The sequence below is a fragment of the Typopeltis vanoorti genome, chromosome 6 (genome assembly GCF_054136105.1).
Source record: "Typopeltis vanoorti isolate ZY-2024b chromosome 6, IOZ_Tvanoo_1.0, whole genome shotgun sequence".
NCBI lineage: Eukaryota > Metazoa > Arthropoda > Arachnida > Uropygi > Thelyphonidae > Typopeltis > Typopeltis vanoorti.
The window spans coordinates 24051939-24071142 of NC_143554.1; the positions used below are offsets into that span (position 1 = coordinate 24051939).

General features: G+C 36.9%; 1 protein-coding gene across 1 annotated transcript in view; it reads left to right on the forward strand.

Moving 5' to 3' along the window:
* Positions 1–19204, forward strand: part of LOC150105339 (uncharacterized) — a 41170-nt gene that overhangs the window by 10934 nt on the left and 11032 nt on the right. The window contains exons 3-4 of the mRNA XM_090394740.1: positions 5328–5474; positions 13398–13536. Coding sequence (XP_090250866.1) covers positions 5328–5474; positions 13398–13425 — 175 coding nt within the window. The 3' untranslated portion in view covers positions 13426–13536. The remainder of the gene's footprint in view (positions 1–5327; positions 5475–13397; positions 13537–19204) is intronic.

Below are 19204 nucleotides of genomic sequence, written 5' to 3' on the forward strand. Positions count from 1 at the left end.
TATCATACTCTACCTTTCGCTCTCTTCCCATCTTACTACCAGCTGACTCCCAGCAATCTTTTATACTCCAAAGGCCGATGATGAAAGACATGAACTCCCATTCTACCTACTCACTGATGAGACCCCAATGAGGGTGGAAACCGGTGCTGGGCGGATCTGGCTTTGAGAGGCTCCGCTTGGAGGTAGGTTTTTGCCTGTCTCTGAGTGGAGCCACCGCTGAGATTATGGCTCTGCTTGGTGGTGGGGTGAGCCTGTCAGTGAGTGGAACAACACTGAGTTGGGCGATCTTTCGGGATCGTCTTATTTTTAGAGCCCGCTTCACCTATACATAAGGTTGAAACCTTCTCTCATAATGTAGAACAGTAATACAGCTCCTAGGAGCTAAGTTCACATTATGGGTAAATACCAAGAATAGTGATCGGAGCTTGCTCCACCTTTGACACGAGTTGCCTCAGCTTGCACTACCTTTAGGGTCAGTTGCTGCAGTATCCAGGTATTTGCTTACGCTTGAAATCGCCGAACTTTATATAGTTTCTATATTCGGGACGAAACTTTTTGAGTTTCTTATTCGGCTAAGAAACAATATGGGATGTAATATCCCTTAACTTAAATAACATACATAAAATGTTGAGCCAATTATTCAGAAAACAAGAATTACGCTCTGAAATTCGGATGGTATAGTACCTAAACGACAGCAGTCCCCTACTAACTCCGGTATTTTGAACAGCATTGTTCCAATACAGAAATTAGATTTCGGTCAGAGGTTATACCACTTAGTTAAACTTATCATTTTATTTTAAGTGAAATACGATTCCTTGAGCCTCTGACCAAAGTTCTTTACATCCATAAAAGAACTGGGTGTCATTTTACTTGTCTGCATGACAGAGTGGTCGCTCTGCTTGAAGTCAGTTTGGAAAGACAGCTTTATTGACTAGAAATATAAAGATCGATATAATTTCGTACGAAGTCACAAATCTTTCTACACTTGAAAGGAAATTTTGTAGTTTGGAGTATATTTTTTATCTTCCAAATAGTTAAAGAAGTCCGTTTTATTCACAATGGGATTCAATCGATGAGCGTGTCTGGCTTCCGGAATGAAAAGTTGCAAAAGGCGTAGCAGCATACAATATCTAACGGACTCATTGTTAAGTGAGGGGGGAAGAACCTCTTCTGCGTATTGCTACCCTGCTTATTTACCACTTTTTATCTTTCACTTCTGAATTAAATAAAGCACTTCAATTTTTATCACGTGGAGAAATTAAGGGATAATTCTTGACTGAAATAAAAATAAGTTCCAGTAAATTGTGGATTGTATGCTGTAGCAATAAGAAAACCTTTTCGTCAAGATGGGAAATCCTTCTGCTTGAATATCGTTTGCAATTCCAGTAATAGGCCATGAATTTGAATCTGCCTGCAGTCATGAATTTTCGTGAATAACTTGCTCACGTCATCGAATATACCGTCCTTATAACGACCCGCACGCCACCTAGCGGAAGATTAAGAACCATAATGCGCCACCTTGCGAAGTAAAAGGAACTTACGCAGACTTTTCTTTTAACGAGTTATATTTTTTCGTGCTTTTCTTTGGCGGGGTTTTTGAAGTTGGTTGTAATATTTTGATTGAGCTCTTGTTTGCGATGAATGGCTTTTTAGTATTATTGTGTTCGCGTTATGCTAGGAATGGGACTTCATTCTTTATGATCAATGTGGCATCATCAGGAAGGCATGTGCGTTGCCGATTTGTAGGGGAAGGTGTGCATTTTGTGAAGTGGCAGGAAGGGTGGGTGGCTTTTTGAGGTGACGGATATGTGTTTTGGAAGTGGCAGACAAGGTAGTTTTTTTTTTTTTTTTGGTAACCCATGAATGTTTACAGGCAAAAGCGGGCGGAGGTGTTTTTGATGTGGCGTATTTTAAAGCTGAGTGGATGTGTTGTTGGAGGTGAAGGTAAGTGAGTATTTTTAGATGGCAATCGATAGGTGTGGGAGTGTCGATTGCACTTGTGACATCAATTACTTGCCCACAAGGTGGGTGTATCTTTTTTACAGTTTTGGAGTCGAGGAGGGTGTGTTGTGGGAGAAGGCAGCCACGGGTGCCGGGCGTTCCAAGTGGAAACGGATGGGTGGGGTGTATCAGGTGAGGGAACAGCGTGGCGGCGCTTTGTAACGTGTGCACAGGAGGTGAGTGGGTGGATGCATCCTAAGTTCTGAGGGCCGCAGGTGTTTGGCTTTTATTGGCCACAGCTTTTGTGGTATTAGTTTTTTTCGTGTTTTTGGCCGTGGACAGCTAACTTGATCATTTAAAGTCAGTGAAACGAGCAAATCACCATCCCAACACAAAAAAAAAAAAAAAAAAAAAAAAAAACACCCCAAAACGGGTGTTTGGATTTGGAACAAAATCCAAACACCAGTACCGTTCCCAGTTTGTTGTTCTCGGTTCACTCGAAGTGGATTGTGTATGTTATGGTTCCTATTTTTGAATTATTGAGGTGGTGAAACCATAGTGTGTTCAACTTTTAACTGACATCTCTTTAAGCAGAAATGTTTCTACTTACCTCGATACCCACGGTGGTACAATCAGTGGGTATTCATTGCGAAAGAAATAACACATATTTTCGCACCAAGCGAAATGGTATGTTGCACATTTATATAAATTTGATGTTAAGAAATACAACCTGTCACATCTTCATCAATGACTAAGTCAGCAATCATCGCGAAAGAAGAATATACAGAATGCAATATAACTTCTTTTGGTTATTAAATCATGTACCAACTTTTGCTAGCTTGCAGCAATTACACATTCTTTCTCTATATTCCTTTCTGTATTGAAAAGTCAGCTTGTCTTTGTTTATTGGTAACAGTGCTCTGCATTTTTTACAACACCCCAATTCAGGTAATAAATTACGTGAAAAAATAAGAGTTTGAAAACTTATCTTCATCCCATTTCTCAGGATATCCTGACAAATGGAATGAAGGTAAGTTTCATCCCTTTCTGTTTCTGAGTAGTGGCATCAGTGGAGCACCCAAATTGGGAGCCAAGGGCCCTACCCCCCCCCAAAAAAAAGAAAAAAAAAAAATAACACTAGAAAATTTTTCAAAAATCTTTTCCTAATTAAAATTCATTTTTTTTTTTTTTAATTTATGTCGTGTCGTGTCTACTATTTCTATACTACTTACGAATTAGCGATCATTGCAGATGCTCAGTCATAGGTCGTGTGTGATGCGTAGTGTGTATTCTCATATCGTCTACTCAGCTCGCCCCCCCCCCCAAGATTAAATCCTGAGTGCGTTACTGAGTGGCATAGTTAGTCATTGATGTCAATGGCAGTGGGGATATTTCCCTTTCTGTTACCAGTCCTGGAATTCCCCTTGATGTGGAAGGTATTGCCGCTATTTCTTCAATTCTTTGTTGCTCTACTCCATTTTCCCTCATAACTGTAGAGCTAATATTAACGCTTATAAGGAAGCCAATGAAAATTTGGTAACGTTGTTTATTATTTGCTTTCTTGCTTTTATTTATAGGATTACTAGTTTTTACGATTACTTTGAGTGTGATAAGCAATATTTAACATTTGTTTCTGGTTAGCACTTCGCTTGTTTCCTGTCGGAAATTTTTGTTTTTGTTTTCAGTTTGTGTAGCTCAGTGGATGTGGCGTTTGCATACCACGGCGCTTGGCCGCACGAAGGAAGACCTGGTTTCGAGTCTAGTTGGCGACTAGGGGAAATTTTTCTAAGCCTTTTTTCGACCGGTTCCCGAGTTAGTCGATCTCTGGCACGGGCAAGCGGGTTTTTCCTCCCGGAAACTCGGGTTTTTCGTCCTGTAAACTCAAGAAAATCGACCTTAGAACCCACATTATTTTCAGACATTAAATATATTGTGTTAGGGTTAGGGACCACGGGATGGCGGCACATTTGAGCCGTCTCTCTTCACTGCGTACCGCTTAATTAGTGATAGCCTTGGGCCATCTATCTCTGATTGGTACCAGTGGAGATTGAACTGCCCACTCAGTCTCCAAAAGTTAGATAGGGCTAAATGGCCTCGCCTACTCCCGTATACGCGAATAAAAAGGCGTTAGCTGATTTTTTTTATTTATTTTTTTTTTATTTTTAGTGTTTTTCGTGGCGGCGCATTCTTTCCTACTCTACCGCACCGTGGCAGGCCGATCGCATGTGTTATGTTTTTCTAAGGCTCAATTAGAGCCTTAGTTTTTCCTGTAACGATTCCACCCCTCCCACTCGATCAGATGACTTCGTTATGCAGCAGGTGTGGGACTGAGCATATCGTCGTATAGCGATATCACCAGAAGTTTTTTTCATTCTTAGATAGGCAACGTCGATCATAAATGTTTTTCATTCTAATTCTGTGCACTGATGTGTATCATTTTTAAGGCATATCGTTCGTTAATTGTAAGTTGCTTACGACATCCAAAGTTACCCTTAATAATAAACAAAGAGTCGCATAGATTCAGTCAGTCTCATGGGAGTTGCAGTCATTCCAAACTAAGGCTCTAAATAGAAGGTACGCCTACTTTCTGCCATGTTGGTCCCAGAGTGGCACCTCGTTCGAGCTCTTGAATTTTCCCAATTTATAGCGAAATGGGAGGTTGTTCTGCTCCGAATTGTACAAACAGGCATTCTAAAGGATTCAGTCTCTATCGATGAATATTAAGCCAGCAATAGGAAATTATTAATACTGTTAAATAAAAAAATAATTTCAATTTTGCCAAGAATTGTTTAAATAAATGTACAACCAATAATAAAGGACATGGGAAGTCTTTTCTTTACGAATTCCGTAAATCGAATTCGAATAATGAATGCTTATGAACGTTATACAGCTACTTCTTCTTTATACTGATAAATGATACGAGCTTTAACCTACAAAACTAGAAGAAGAAGAATGGCGCGCGTAGGCGTACTTCTATTTAGAGCCTTATTCCAAACATTTTCTAGGTAGCCTTGATACCAAGGCTAGCCCACATAAAGAAAAAAAATTTTTACAGAAGGTAATCCTTGAGTAAAAAAAAAAAAAATCATTGGAACAAATGCAGCAGAATAGATGATAAAATACACCGTTTAGAACTCGGTCTAAACGGTGTATTTTATAATATTACTTAAAGATTTTATCTTCTTTTTTTTTTTTTTTTTCGTACAACACTATGATAGCTATTTCTTTATGTTCTTGTCGCAGTGAAAATATTCCCAAAATAGCCTAAAGTAAAACTAGGAACGCCGCCCGATACATAACATTCAGGTCTGATTCCACTTTGCTAAAATCAATCCTTTGAATGTATTTAAACATGCATATATCTGAGAAAATGTTTCGTTTCACAGGAAACTGCAAGAAGGTGTACACTGCCTGGAACACCACAGTATCTACTGCTTCAATAGTGCTCAAAGAAGGGTGTTCGACTCAGTCGTGTCGGAGTCTAGAAAGGTCATCGAGGACTTGTGTTTACCGGGAGAACTACAAAACAGTAGGTGATAGCATTTTATATTAATTAAGCAAAATATATTCTTTTTATTAAAAGATAGGCATAGTTCGTTCACTCCTTTCAGGCATAAAGCACGTGGACTTCGTATTGTTAATTCATCTAAATGCATGCAGTAGCGCCCTCTTCCTTGAATGGTTCAATGGAAATTATGCTTTTAATTTGTCCAAATCAGTTTCGGTTTATTTTTTAAAACATCTTCTGCTCTTTTAACTGCAACATAAATTTCTGTCAGTACACTCAGTAATTTTTTTTCCCGTTTACTTTTGCCATTTGGACAAGAATATAATATTATATAATATAACATTATTTTATTTATATATATATATATATATATATATATATATATATGCTTCCTTAAAGCACAAAAAATCTTTCATTTGAGACTTAATATAATTTTTTGTCGTCCTAATGATGTTTCGAATATTTTTTTTGCAAAATTTCAGTCTCAATGGGGTGGGGGAAAGGAGGATGCCTATATCCGATATAATTGATAAAGTGTGAAGTATTTTGGTATTTCATGACAATCTCACAAAAACGAAGTAAGGTTATAACAAGAAACGTTTCAGCATTCATATGAGTAACTACAGAATCGATTGCGAGATATTCAAGAACAGTTTTTCTTCTGGATAGACCGCCAGATAAAATTATAGTTCGATTTTACTCGCCAACTAGTGGAACTATTTCTTTTCTTTTTTTTTTCTCCTGAAACTCTACGTTTAACAGTAGACCTCGAAGTATTTCATATAAGGTTTTATATATATACTAGGGGGCTCCTCCCCTGATGCCTACGGCGCCCCCTCCCCCGTGTTCCGGACTGGTAGGCCGGTTCTCCTTGAATTTTGAAGACTCGACACTCGGGGACTACCCTGAGTGTCGCGTCTTCAAAAGAGGGTTCTGCCCCCTCCCCCCGTGTTCCGGACTGGCAGGCCGGTTCTCCTTGAATTCCGATGACTCGACACTAGCCCCTGAGTTTCAAAACGTTTCAAATAACTTGACAAAAACGTTACAGCCTACATCCGTTTCCAATTTCTGCTTATCATTTTATATTATAGAACACACACACACACACACACACACACACACACAGCTTGGAAAGAAGTCAACGTTACCCATTAGGCAAGGTGTATCGTACCATGTCACGTGTTTGGAGGAGGAATATGATGCTCTAAAGTCAGTGCAGCTGTGTCCGGGTGAAATGTCCGAGGTCTACTGTTAAACTCTACGTTTAACAGTAGACCTCGAAGTATTTCATATAAGGTTTTATATATATACTAGGGGGCTCCTCCCCTGATGCCTACGGCGCCCCCTCCCCCGTGTTCCGGACTGGTAGGCCGGTTCTCCTTGAATTTTGAAGACTCGACACTCGGGGGCTACCCTGAGTGTCGCGTCTTCAAAAGAGGGTTCTGCCCCCTCCCCCCGTGTTCCGGACTGGCAGGCCGGTTCTCCTTGAATTCCGATGACTCGACACTAGCCCCTGAGTTTCAAAACGTTTCAAATAACTTGACAAAAACGTTACAGCCTACATCCGTTTCCAATTTCTGCTTATCATTTTATATTATAGAGCACACACACACACACAGCTTGGAAAGAAGTCAACGTTACCCATTAGGCAAGGTGTATCGTACCATGTCACGAGTCACGTGTTTGGAGGAGGAATATGATGCTCTAAAGTCAGTGCAGCTGTGTCCGGGTGAAATCAATGCGAGAAGCGAACTGACAGAGTTCGAAAAAGGGGTTGAGATAGAATGCTGTAGGCTTATCTGTTTGGCAAATTTTCGATAAATTAAGCCATGAGTCAGTGATACCATAGTGTGATTGAAAGCGCACGGAGTCAACTGCAAGTGCTACAGGCAGTGGCGTAGCTGGAGCTTTTGTCGCCCGGGGTGATCCCTGAGTTTTCCGCCCCTCTCAATACACACCAAAAATACTACAAAAAGTCAAAACGACGTAAAGGGAAATAAAGTAAAACACTATGTTCATTTTTTTAAGTAAAACTTTAATTCCAACATTCTAAAATATTATTTTTCTTGCTTTTCCGTTAACAAAATCGCTTATGACATTGTCGAAGTCTATTTTTTTTATCACTCGGTTGCTGTTCTAGAGACACTATGGCAAGATTTCTAATACGCAAAGTGCCGACCTAGACGGATCGTCCCCCTTTCCCCAGCTACGCCACTGGCTACAAGCAGTGTACGACCCACTGCACTCACCGGGAACATAGGTTGCTACGAAAGAGTGTCTAAAAACCGCTATTCGTCAGCCGAAACGTTGAATGCAGAGTTCCGACCATCGACTGGAACACGAATTTGCGCAAGACATTCAGAACTGAGGCTTATATGGGTTTCTATTGTAGGACCACATTATGTTATGCAAACCCTAGATTACCCGAACCAGCATGTAGCGTCGTGTACAGTGGGACATGGACGCTTCGAAAGCTGTGTTATGGAGCGATGAATTACGTTACATCCTCCACCGAGCAGATGCCCGGTGAACGTCTCTGAGCACAATGCGTAACCCAACTATGAAATTCGGAGATTGCAGTTGATTGTATGGTCCTGGTTTAGCCTCAGACTTGTTTGTGGTGCCTCGACCACTGAACTCAGAGAGGTATCTGAACATTCTGGACAATGCAATGTTTCCTACTTTGTGGCCTTTCTACAGAACTGACTGTTGTGTCTTTCAGCAAGACATTGCACCGTATCATAAGGCTGCTGATCTAATGGTGTAGTTTGTGGACATGAACGTCACCAAACTTAACTGCCCTCCACAAAGCCTTGATCTCAACCTTACTGAACACCTTTGGGATGAGTTGGAATGACGGGTAAGGTCAAGGGACGTCTATCCCACAACACTCCATGATCTCATTACATACATACAGGAAGAATAGGCCAAAAATTCCCATTGATCTCTATCGTACAGTTGTGGGAAGTATGCCCTATACGATTGCTGCAGTGAACGCAGGTCATACATCGTGTTAAAGTGGGCGCCATGGATGTTTGTTCCTAACACTATAGTTCCCGTTGACTTCTTTCCAAGTAGTGTGTATATATACATCTGGTAGGATTTATAGCCTCTACATGACAGCAGTTGTCTGCTATGCTAATCAATTTGTTGATAACCTCTGGTTTAACCTTCGTCGATACCTAGGGGTGGATACCAGCTGCTCATCTGTTTTCTATAAAGTTAATTAGGGATAAGAGTTCAGCTTACTCACTTTGTGGAAATAAATTTCCTTTTTTTTTGGAAATAAATGGCAAAGGATTTATTTTATTTTTAAACTAAACTTGTGATAATTATGTATATATGAAATTGCAGCACACAATAGGAAATACAGATATTGGATCTGATCTGGACATTGAGTTTAAAACTTTTGCTATTGATACTCTCCACAAATCGGCTGATTCTTTCGTCAACGTCACAAAGGTGGATGCATAAAGAGTATCCATTTTGATTAATGTCTTCTTATGACCCTGAGAATCTTCTATTCTGTCTGCACAAATGTCACAGTAAAGACTTTTTTTGACAAAAAAAGAAAGTGAAGATCGCTATTTGTTCTCAGTATTTTTCTTCCAAAACAAACAAACAAAAAAATATTTGACATATTACAGCCTTAATATTAATAATCTCTTGGAGCCTCTTATTCATGTGGTTTGGCTTTGGTGGATGATCATTTCCTGGATTAATAATAAATATACTTCAGTGTGGGAAATTAGTTTTGACATCCATAAAATAGACTGCCATTCTAAGATGCAATTCATAATGAACGTTATGTACTTTTGCGCATTATAGACTGGGTGCCTTTTCGTTCCGGGTCCAATTTCAAACTCTTTTTTTTTTCTAAGAAAAATATGGTATTATGCCGATTTTTTTTTTTTTTTTTTTTTTTTTTTTTTTTTTTTTTTTTTGACTGTGTGAGCTTTTCTATCTATGAAACAAACCCAACAGCTGTCATTAGTGGAGGTGTGGCTTAGATAGCAAAGATGCCAACCCTCATGGGATTATACTCCTAATAGTTTTTTTTTCCAGAACTTTCTTTTTATCATTTCGTGGTCCGTAGCGCGTTCTTTACGAAATATAAAAATAAGTGAAACATTTACTTGTTACATTAAATTCTCAAATTTTGAACGCAAATGATATTACCTCCTTTCTGTTAAGAAATTATTTTCCAAGTCAAACTTATGGGGACGACTGCATGGGGAAGTTCGTGTTGGTGAAACTTGTGTACTAATGTACGTCGTGTTTTTGTGACTTGCTTCCAAACGGCTTCAGTATCGCACTGTTATCAGTTCAACTTGACTCGTAACAGTAATTGTTAGATTACATTTTGATCTCTTTTATGTCCTAGAAGGAGTAACCAAAATATTTTGCCGAGGGTTTTATTAATCATCGGACCTCAAATCGTTCATAGGATAAGGTGATCAGCCCTACTCCCCGCTGTATCCTATGTCCTGTAGTGTTGAGTTCTCAAGGCCGGTTTGCCTGCATTGCGGAATGAAAAACCCCAGGATAAACTGGGGGAAAAAACCTACTGTCCACGCCCAAGACCGGCTAACTTGGCTACGGCTGAGGGAGATCCTTACGTCCGACGGGAATCGAAGCCAGGACACTCCTTCCTCAGGCATATGGATGCGAAGCGCACAGCCACTAAGCTAATAGCTTTTGAAAATCGTAATCAACTGGTAAGTTTATGGCTACCGATGATTGGATTACTTCAGCCGTCATTGCATTACCTCGGACTACCAAAGGATGGACAGCCTCAGGGCTGTCCAACCTTTGGTAATCCGAGGACCGCATTTAAAAAAAAAATTACCCGAGGACTGCATCATAATGCAGTAATCTAATAATTTGGTGAGCAGCAGCGACACAAGCTAGATAGCTGAACAAACGAACAACACTAATCGCGGCCAGATAATGCGCGTTTGAACAAAACAGTATGAGAACGCTTCTTTGACAGGTCTAATATTTGAAAAAACGTGTATAACACGTGTTAAGTGATGTAAACACACCATATAAAATTAACAGCATCGCGATTATCGATTAATGATAGAATTAAAATATTTAGTACGCATTCGATTCAAATTATTATTTTTTTTTTTTTTTCGCTCGTGAAAATCAAAACCCATAGGCGAGCCGCATGTGGCCTGCAGGCAGTGCTTTGGACAGCCCTGATGTACCTAAAACTTAATGCAGCCAGCTTGCCATTCCTCTGCTGTATCCCTCCAGGGAGATTTTATGTCTGTAGAATTGTGTTCTGAGGGTCAAAAAACCCAAGAGTTTCTGGTTGGTGAAAATTCCTCTATCCCTGTATGAGACTAACCAACTTACCATTTGATTGAAAAGACCTGCTAATGGTTCTTCACGTCATAGACACGATTCAAATCTACATTCTAACAAAAAAAAAAAAAAACCAGCTAACGCCGTTTATTCCCGTAAAGGTAGTAGGCGAAGCCGTTTTAGCCCTGTCTAACTTTTGGAGACAGAGTGGGCAGTTCATTCTCCACTGGCATCCAATCAGAGATAGCTAGCCCAAGGCTATCACTAATTAAGTGGCATGCAGTGAAGAGAGATGGCCCAACAAGTGCCATCTCTTGGTGCTTTCCCTTAACAGGATATGTTATTGACTGAAGTAATGCGAGTACTACGGTCGATTTTCTTAAGTTTCCGGGAGAAAAACCTGCTTGCGTATGCCAGAGATTAAGTAACTCGGGAACTGTCGAAAAAAGGCTTAGAAAAATTTCCTGTAGTCGCTGACTAGATTCGAAAGCAAGTCTTTCTTCATGTGGTCAAGCGCTATGGTGTGTAAATGCCACATCCACTGAGCTACACAGGCTCTACTATAAAATAAAAATAAATAATTTTTTTTATTTGTAAAAGGAAAAAAAATCATTGTTATAAATTATTATTACATTTCTTCTGCATATACGTGCAAGGGGAAGCTAAAAAGACTGCATTATCATTCTTGAAAGAATATCTTGGATGGGATGAAGTTGTCATTAATACTGTTGGAAGAATGGTCGTAAGGGAATATTCTGTGTCCCCCCCCCAAAAAAAAAAGAAATGCTGCACATCATGATGTTTGGGCACACAGATTGTTAGAGGCACTATATCCACCACTGAAAGTTCACAAAAACACATGCTCCTATCAAAAATGCTAATCAGATCTTATTAAAAGACCTATACGATCTGTTTCCCTGATTATTATTATTTACTTTAAATATCGTCCAAGTTTCGTGAACATTTACTCATTTCTTTTCTAAGATGCGGATTTTGATAGTCATAAAATTCCTTATTTTATATTTGAGTTCATTAATAATGACTGTTGATTAGTTATTCGAATTATGATAATCATACACAAATTACCGAAGTAGCTTTGTCAGGGTGATAGATTAAGTAAGTAAAATGCAATTTAAATGCTCCAAACGTTTTTATCTCAATTTTCCCTTTAAAACCAAAAATCCACTGATGTGGCTGGCGTCACCTGTCTTGTAGGACTGTCTGAAAAGAGAGTTTCACATTTGGTGAAATCTAATTAATGGCTTCCAGACATTGCTTAAAAATGAGTCGTTGGTTTTGGTCCAGGAAGTCATGTGAGTGAATGGCGGTAGTATATTCCTTGATATGACGTGAAAGGTAGTTTTCTTCAAAAAATAGTATACGAAGACGTGATTTGAAGAATGATGAAGTTCCAATTTTGTTTGTTTGTTTCTTTCTTTTTTGTATGTAAGTGCTCCTTGAATAACTATTAAGGACGAACAAGAACTGAAGTTTTCTAACGTGTTTTAAAATGGATACTTAATGATTTTTTTCAGGATGTGAAATTGTTGTGATGGAAGGTGAAGAGATGAAGATAGCATCCACTGGGTGGGGGAGGTTGGAAAATGTTCAATAAAATTCCTTTTCCTGCTGTTTTTGATATCAAAATCAATAAATTGGAGGATAGTGTGGCTGAAAAAAATCAGCTAACGCCTTTTTCTTCCCGTGTTAGGGGAATATGCGAGGCCGTTTAGCCCTATCTAACTTTTGGAGACTGAGTGGGCACTTCAATCTTCACTGGTAGCCAATCAGAGATAGCTGGCCCAAGACTATCACTAATTAAATGGCATGCAGTGAAGAGGCGGCTCAAGAAGTGCCGCCATCTCGTGGTCCCTAACACAATATTTTTAATGTCTGAAAATAGTGTGGGTTCTACGGTCGCTTTTCTTGAGTTTCCGGGAGGAAAAACCCGCTTGCCCGTGCCAGAGATCGACTAACTCGGGAACCGTCGAAAAAAGGCTTAGAAAAATATCCTCTACTCGCCGACTAGATTCGAAAGCAAGTCTTCCTTCGTGCAGTCAAGCGCCGTGGAGTGTACACGCCACATCCACTGAGCTACACAGGCTCTTCGGATAGTCTGTCTTCATTCTGTAATTATAAGGTTAATAATTACATTTTTGAATTTAAGGAATTCAAAGTTAATGCTGCAGATGTGATAATCAGAATAACACATTTCATCCTAGGGTACGGAAAGATGCATGCCTTAGGAAGTACTATATAAACCCCCCCCCGTTTTTTTTTTTTCTCTCTCGTCCCAAATCAAAGTTGCATTGCACTGTGGGATTTAATAAGTTGGTGCTGGGGACATTCATGGATACAGTAATTGCGCATGCTTTTTTTCCACCTGGAAATGATTTTTTCGTAATATATATTGTAACGTCTTAATATCCTTTATTTGGCATAATTTCCTGATGGCAGGGTTTTTCATTATGAAAATCGGGCAAGAAATTAACTGACCTCATAATTACATCTGTAATCCCAACCAAAACATAAATTCTCCCTATAAACTTATGCATAGGTGTTTTATTTGCCGTTAGGACAGTATATCGTCATTAAGCAAAAACATTTTAAATGTTTTATTTTTTTCAAAATTCAGATTATCTCCGATATGCCCCTTGTTTTAAAAACATTTCCAAAGACGAAACAAAATGTGCTGCTCAATACAAGGAAATGGTGATGCTGAGCGAAATAAGCGATACCGAAGATGTGGATGATAGCCTTAGAAAAACCTGCTGGTAAGTCAAAATATTAACCTACCTTGTTAAAAGAATAGATGTACTTTATATATTTGTGCTTAGTTATGAGCATTAGCAAAGTTATTTTAAAATGCACTAATCAGCAACGTAAGTTAAGTAAAAACAGCTTGAAATGTGGTAGCTTTAAATAAGGTTTCATGAAGTGATCGAATTCGAGAGTCGAAAAATGCGGTGACTGTTGATTGTTCGAATTGTTTCAGTGCATTAAATACGGATTAAACTTCGTACTAAAAGACATTTTCTTTCTTGGATATTTTTTATTTTAATTTATTTTTGCAGAAGCAACATTCGAAAATATCGTGCTACATCATCGATTTCTCGTCACTTACAATAAAATGTTTTCTTTAATTTTAGAAAGTTTTACCCCCTCCCCTTTAGAAATTTCTTGTTTTTACTTATTCTCCAATTTGAGAAAAGTTTTTTTTTTTTTTTTTTTTATGTTGCTCCCACCCACAATAGAGATTTACTAGTTGCATTTATTCGTTGTAAAAGTTTGTCCCACATAACTGTTAAAATTGCTGTTTCTGATTTGTCAAAATGTTCACCCAATGACGAGCTCTCTAATTTAGAAATAGGTTTTTCATGAGGAGAAATGTATAGTTAAGTAATGCGTCTTTAATTTGTTTATATCCACGTTTCAAAGCCAATATAGCATCGGCTCTTGCGGGCCACCTCATGTCACATAGTCATTTAACTGTTAAAGATTTTTTTTTTTTCTAAATGTTTAAGGAGTATACCCCATCTTCTTGTTGAAGATGAAAAGTAATTATACATTTTGAATAAAACAAAAATATTGAACTGCTTCCGGACAAAATTCCGCAGCACAGTTGCCAATTAAATTTAAGGAATGACTAGAGCACGATATATAATGTGCAGAGGGACTACGTGTTTTCAGCCTAGCTTGTAAAGCTGTATAGATACCTTTTCATATTGGCAGCGTTATCATAGCTTTGCCCTCTGCACACATTTTTATATCCAAAGATAATTCTTCTAATTTTTTTAATACTACCTCATCTAAATATAAGGAATTATGTTGTGTAATTCTGATGAACCCGATAAATGTTCCTCTAATGTCAGAATTTGAAGCTATTAACGCTATGAATTCATCACAAGTAGGGCAAGAAAGATAATTTGTTCTGCTAGAACCACAGTTGGCATACACTTTCATGTGATGTTTTAAAAAATCATCAAATTCACTTAAATAATGTAAACACGATAAATAATTTCCGCAAGAATCAGAAAAAATATCATTTGTATTTCCTCTAAATGCTAGTCCTAGTTTACTTAGGAACTTAATGGTAGCTATTATTCTTTTTAAAACACCTCTCTCCAATAATTTTCTTCAGATAGTATTTGTTTGCTCAATTCAGAATCAATTCGACTACTTACAGAACTTTATTTTCTTTTGCGATATGTGCACATCGCTCGTATATGGTCAGTAGAATGCTCGTGATCACACAAGGTTCGTGTTATATTTCCCCAGTCATTAAAATCCTTCATTAAGTTATTATTTGACTTAGAAAACAATTTACAAACAAAGCAGTAAATTGCTTTGCTGGTTTCTGAAAAAAATAGCCACTCGCGTTTCTCCTTTGTTCCATTCGCCTTTTTACAATAAAAATGTGATTCATTTACATTTTTGACATACATTCACATATTGCGTTCTGTGTATAATTTTTTTAAATTTTCGATTTTACCAACATTCTGGGGCATATTTATTAAAATATGCTCGATAAACTGTTCATTAATAGTAAGTGGCCACACTGCTATATCGGTAGGATAAGAGATAGCTTGTTTGCTGGTAAGTACAGACTCCGATTAAAAATTTTCTTCAGATCTCTCTTGATTTGTTTCATTTACTTCTTTCTCTCCTTCTCTGTTTTCCACATCATTTTGATGTTCTCCATTTTCACTTTCATCTCCTCCTGATAATGATACCAATGTTTTGTTTTCATTCCGAGAACTGCAAAGTACAACTTCAGTTATACGAAATAATTCATTTTCAGAACGCAAGAAAGACAAAATTTCCCCTTTTGACTATTTAGCTGTTTTTCATTTTCTCTAAGTCGTTTTCGTTTACTAGCTCTGGATTCAAATTTTCTTAGCATCATTATGTGTATTAATCTATCAAATGCGGAATAAATATTTATTAAATCCAAAATAAACATATAAATAAAACAAACAATTACGTTAAAAGCTTAAAAAAATACAAAAATATAAACAGTAATACCTTGGTTTTGTTAAAAGAAACGATAACAGTAAAATAAGAATAAAAATTAATTGAATAATATATTCTTACCGACTGCGACAACTACTTTAACCATATAATTAGGTATATACGCTTGTATGCAGTATACTGCTTTACAAGTACTAGCCAAATAACGGTAACTAAACTATCCGTTTAATTACCATTTTTTGGAATTTCCTTTACTGTTCTACGATATTTGACCATTTTTGGTGCACAATTTATTTATTGTCTCTTCCCAAAAACATAAACGAATTTCACATGTATACAATAAATATTAATATTAAAAATATCTTGGTAATATTAAACTAGTAACCTTGTAAGTCATTTTAAAATAAATAAATGACTAACTTATATCGATGGATTATAAATAATTATGCAACTTCTATGATATTTAATATTAAATTTTCTAAATAGTTTAAAATTTTTTAATGTAATTCTAAATATATATATATTATTTAAACTTTTAAAGATTCCATGCAATTGAATCATAATTAATTTAAAGAAAGATGTGATTAAAATCTTTCTGTGAAAGATTTCAATTGCAGTGTTGATTATTGATTTTGAGAACGTTGATTTCGTTTGACAAGCTTCGTTGACAAGCATCATAGTTGCTACAAAAATTCTGAATACCGAAAAAATATTAAAAAGGTATGGTAATAATTTAGTATAAGGATATTTTTTATTAAAAAAAAAGAATTTAAATGAAATCAAATTAAGCTTGTTAATCAAGGTAAAAATTGGAACTTCATGAAATGTAAAGTTCAGATATCCTCACTAAAAATAAAAATTTTGAATTTACGGTAATAAAAATTATAGCAAAAATCATCATATTTATGGAATTACAACATTTATTTATTACAACATTTATTCAACTCCAGCTTTGATTTTTTTTTCTAAGTTGCAGTAATAAGCATAATAATTCCAGCTTTAGCTAAAACGTAGAGGCAATAAATAGTAACGATAATTTGCTATGTTCGCTAACATCCACTTTTTTACTCGACATTTTACCCTAAAATGACTAGAATCTTGATGCACAAAAAAATGAACTGAAAAGTCAATTTAATTTATAAACAATAATAAACTTGAAATTCAAATGCTCTATTTATGTGATATAGAAACTGCTCTTACCCAACTAATTAATACAAATAGCAGCAACATACATAAAACCTCTGACTCTGGAACGTGTTTCAAAATGATCGCAAAAATTTTCTTTAACTCAAAAAAACTTAATTACTCTGTTTACAATTTCCACTTAATAAACTTCTAGTATACTTGCGAAGAGGTTAGCTAACTCTCTATTAAGTTACTTTTACAAACTGTATATCAACTTCAAATATGCCAATAGTTTCTCTTAATGACACTTCTTCTTACTGTTAATCTAAATCTTAATTGTCCAACTAAAACACATCATAAGAGGAATTGTACAAAGGTATATAACTCACAAACGCTCTGTATTGCACGTTCCGTCAAAGGTCTTGCACAAAAAGTTCTAAAGCAATTCTCTCATCTCAGATCATGAGCTTCCTTCAGGAAATCTGGCTTCAGAAATATCTCATCAGGAAAATTGCGGACTGTGAACTGCGCCCTGTGGTACTCATATACAGCTCCGGCATAAAGATATTTTCCCATGACGAAAAGAAAAACTTCCGAGAGAAGGTACTAAGGTAATTTGCCTCGCCTTTTCTCCTCTGCTTGGGCTCGCCAAAAATGTGTGTGTGTGGTGATAATTTTGGGAGGGGGGGAGTTAGCCATTAAAAGCTTCAAAAACCAACAGATTTCTGCCGCCTCCACTAACTCTACTTACCGCCAACTGTCAACCGGGATTTCTCTCTGGCCTGGAAGCTTTTCTCCGGCGATTGGAACATCTCCTTTCGGCAGCTTGAAACCTTCTCTAGCGACTTGGGGATCCATATCCGGGTCGCTATATGCCTGGCTCTGTCCCCTTTTATTATGCCTTCTCTGAGACCTCGCACGAAGTTTATAACCCCCGAAGAATTCGGCATGATTCTTTCATCTTAAGTTTCAAGTTCGACCCACTCTTTGTTCTCTTCTGTGCCTTCTTTTGATTGCAACTTGCCGACCATCGGAAAGTTGTTTGAACCTTTCTGACTGACTTCGGAGGTGTTTACGTGCAGAGCTTATAAGCCTTTCTCATACACACAAAATTTAATAAACAACTTTTCTAATGCTGCCATGTAGATCTAGTACATACAGCTCTGGCAAAAAACATTGCCTTTGTTTTTAACACTCTAACATATTCTTATTCAAGCAGTATATACAGTTAATTTCCAAAGAGCTATTTACAAAACCATCTAATACAAAATACACAGAGACAAACAAGGTTATTTTTTACAACATTCTTATGGGACTTGACCTAAGTAAAAAATCGATGTAATGTGCTTTGGAATTTTTAAGCTACAATCGAATTTTTATAATATTGATAAGAACAACAGTCTTAAAGTCCAGGTATTCCAGCGAAAAACATCTGTGACAAAATGAAACTAGTTTATTTATTTAAAAACACAAAAATACAAATTTATTAAGTATATATTTATAGAGTTCAATAATTAAAAGGACTCTAATAATAATAGATTTCTACAGATGTGTCTCATCTTGTTTCGGTATTATCTAAATTATCAACTTATTCTGAAGCATTATGAATTTTGCTATTTTATTATTATGCCCCTAATATTTCTTCAAATGCGGCACTTTTTACAACAAAACTGCATAAGTTATGTTGAATATATCTGTTCGCAAATATACTCAAAATCCCTTTGACCTAATAAAAAGGCAAGATGCTGATGAAACTTCATCAGCATTCTATCTGTTATAATGCAATTATCCCCCCCCTTCCCGCAATTAACGGATTATTGTAATTATGTGCGCTGTATTTCTTGGATTGACCTTTTTTTGCTGCACGATTTACTTATTGTGTCTCTTCCCAAATTAAAACGAATTTCACATGTGCGAAAATAAATAATCAAAATGTTTGTTTGCATTGGAAATATTATGTCAAATATTTATATTTTTTAAATAACATTTATTGAAATAAATATGACATTTTGCTTCCTTTCCTTGCAAAATAAGATTATATGGGTCGTACATTTCAATTTTAGGAACGATTTTTTTTATTTTATTTATTTTTATGAACAACAAATGGTGTTAAACTGCATTACTCGGAGTTTCCGATTGTGAGGCTTTTTAATTTATATACAATGATATTTTATCGGATTCTACGCCTTTGTCTTTTGCTTAAAGCTGCAACAGTACAATTCCTTTGAAAAATTAACGAATTCAAACAAAAAAGAAAGTGCGCACATGTTATCTAGCAGTATTTGTGTGTCTGGTGGTGGTGATTTTGGGAGGGAGAGTTAGCCATTAAAGGCGAATTAATTCTGT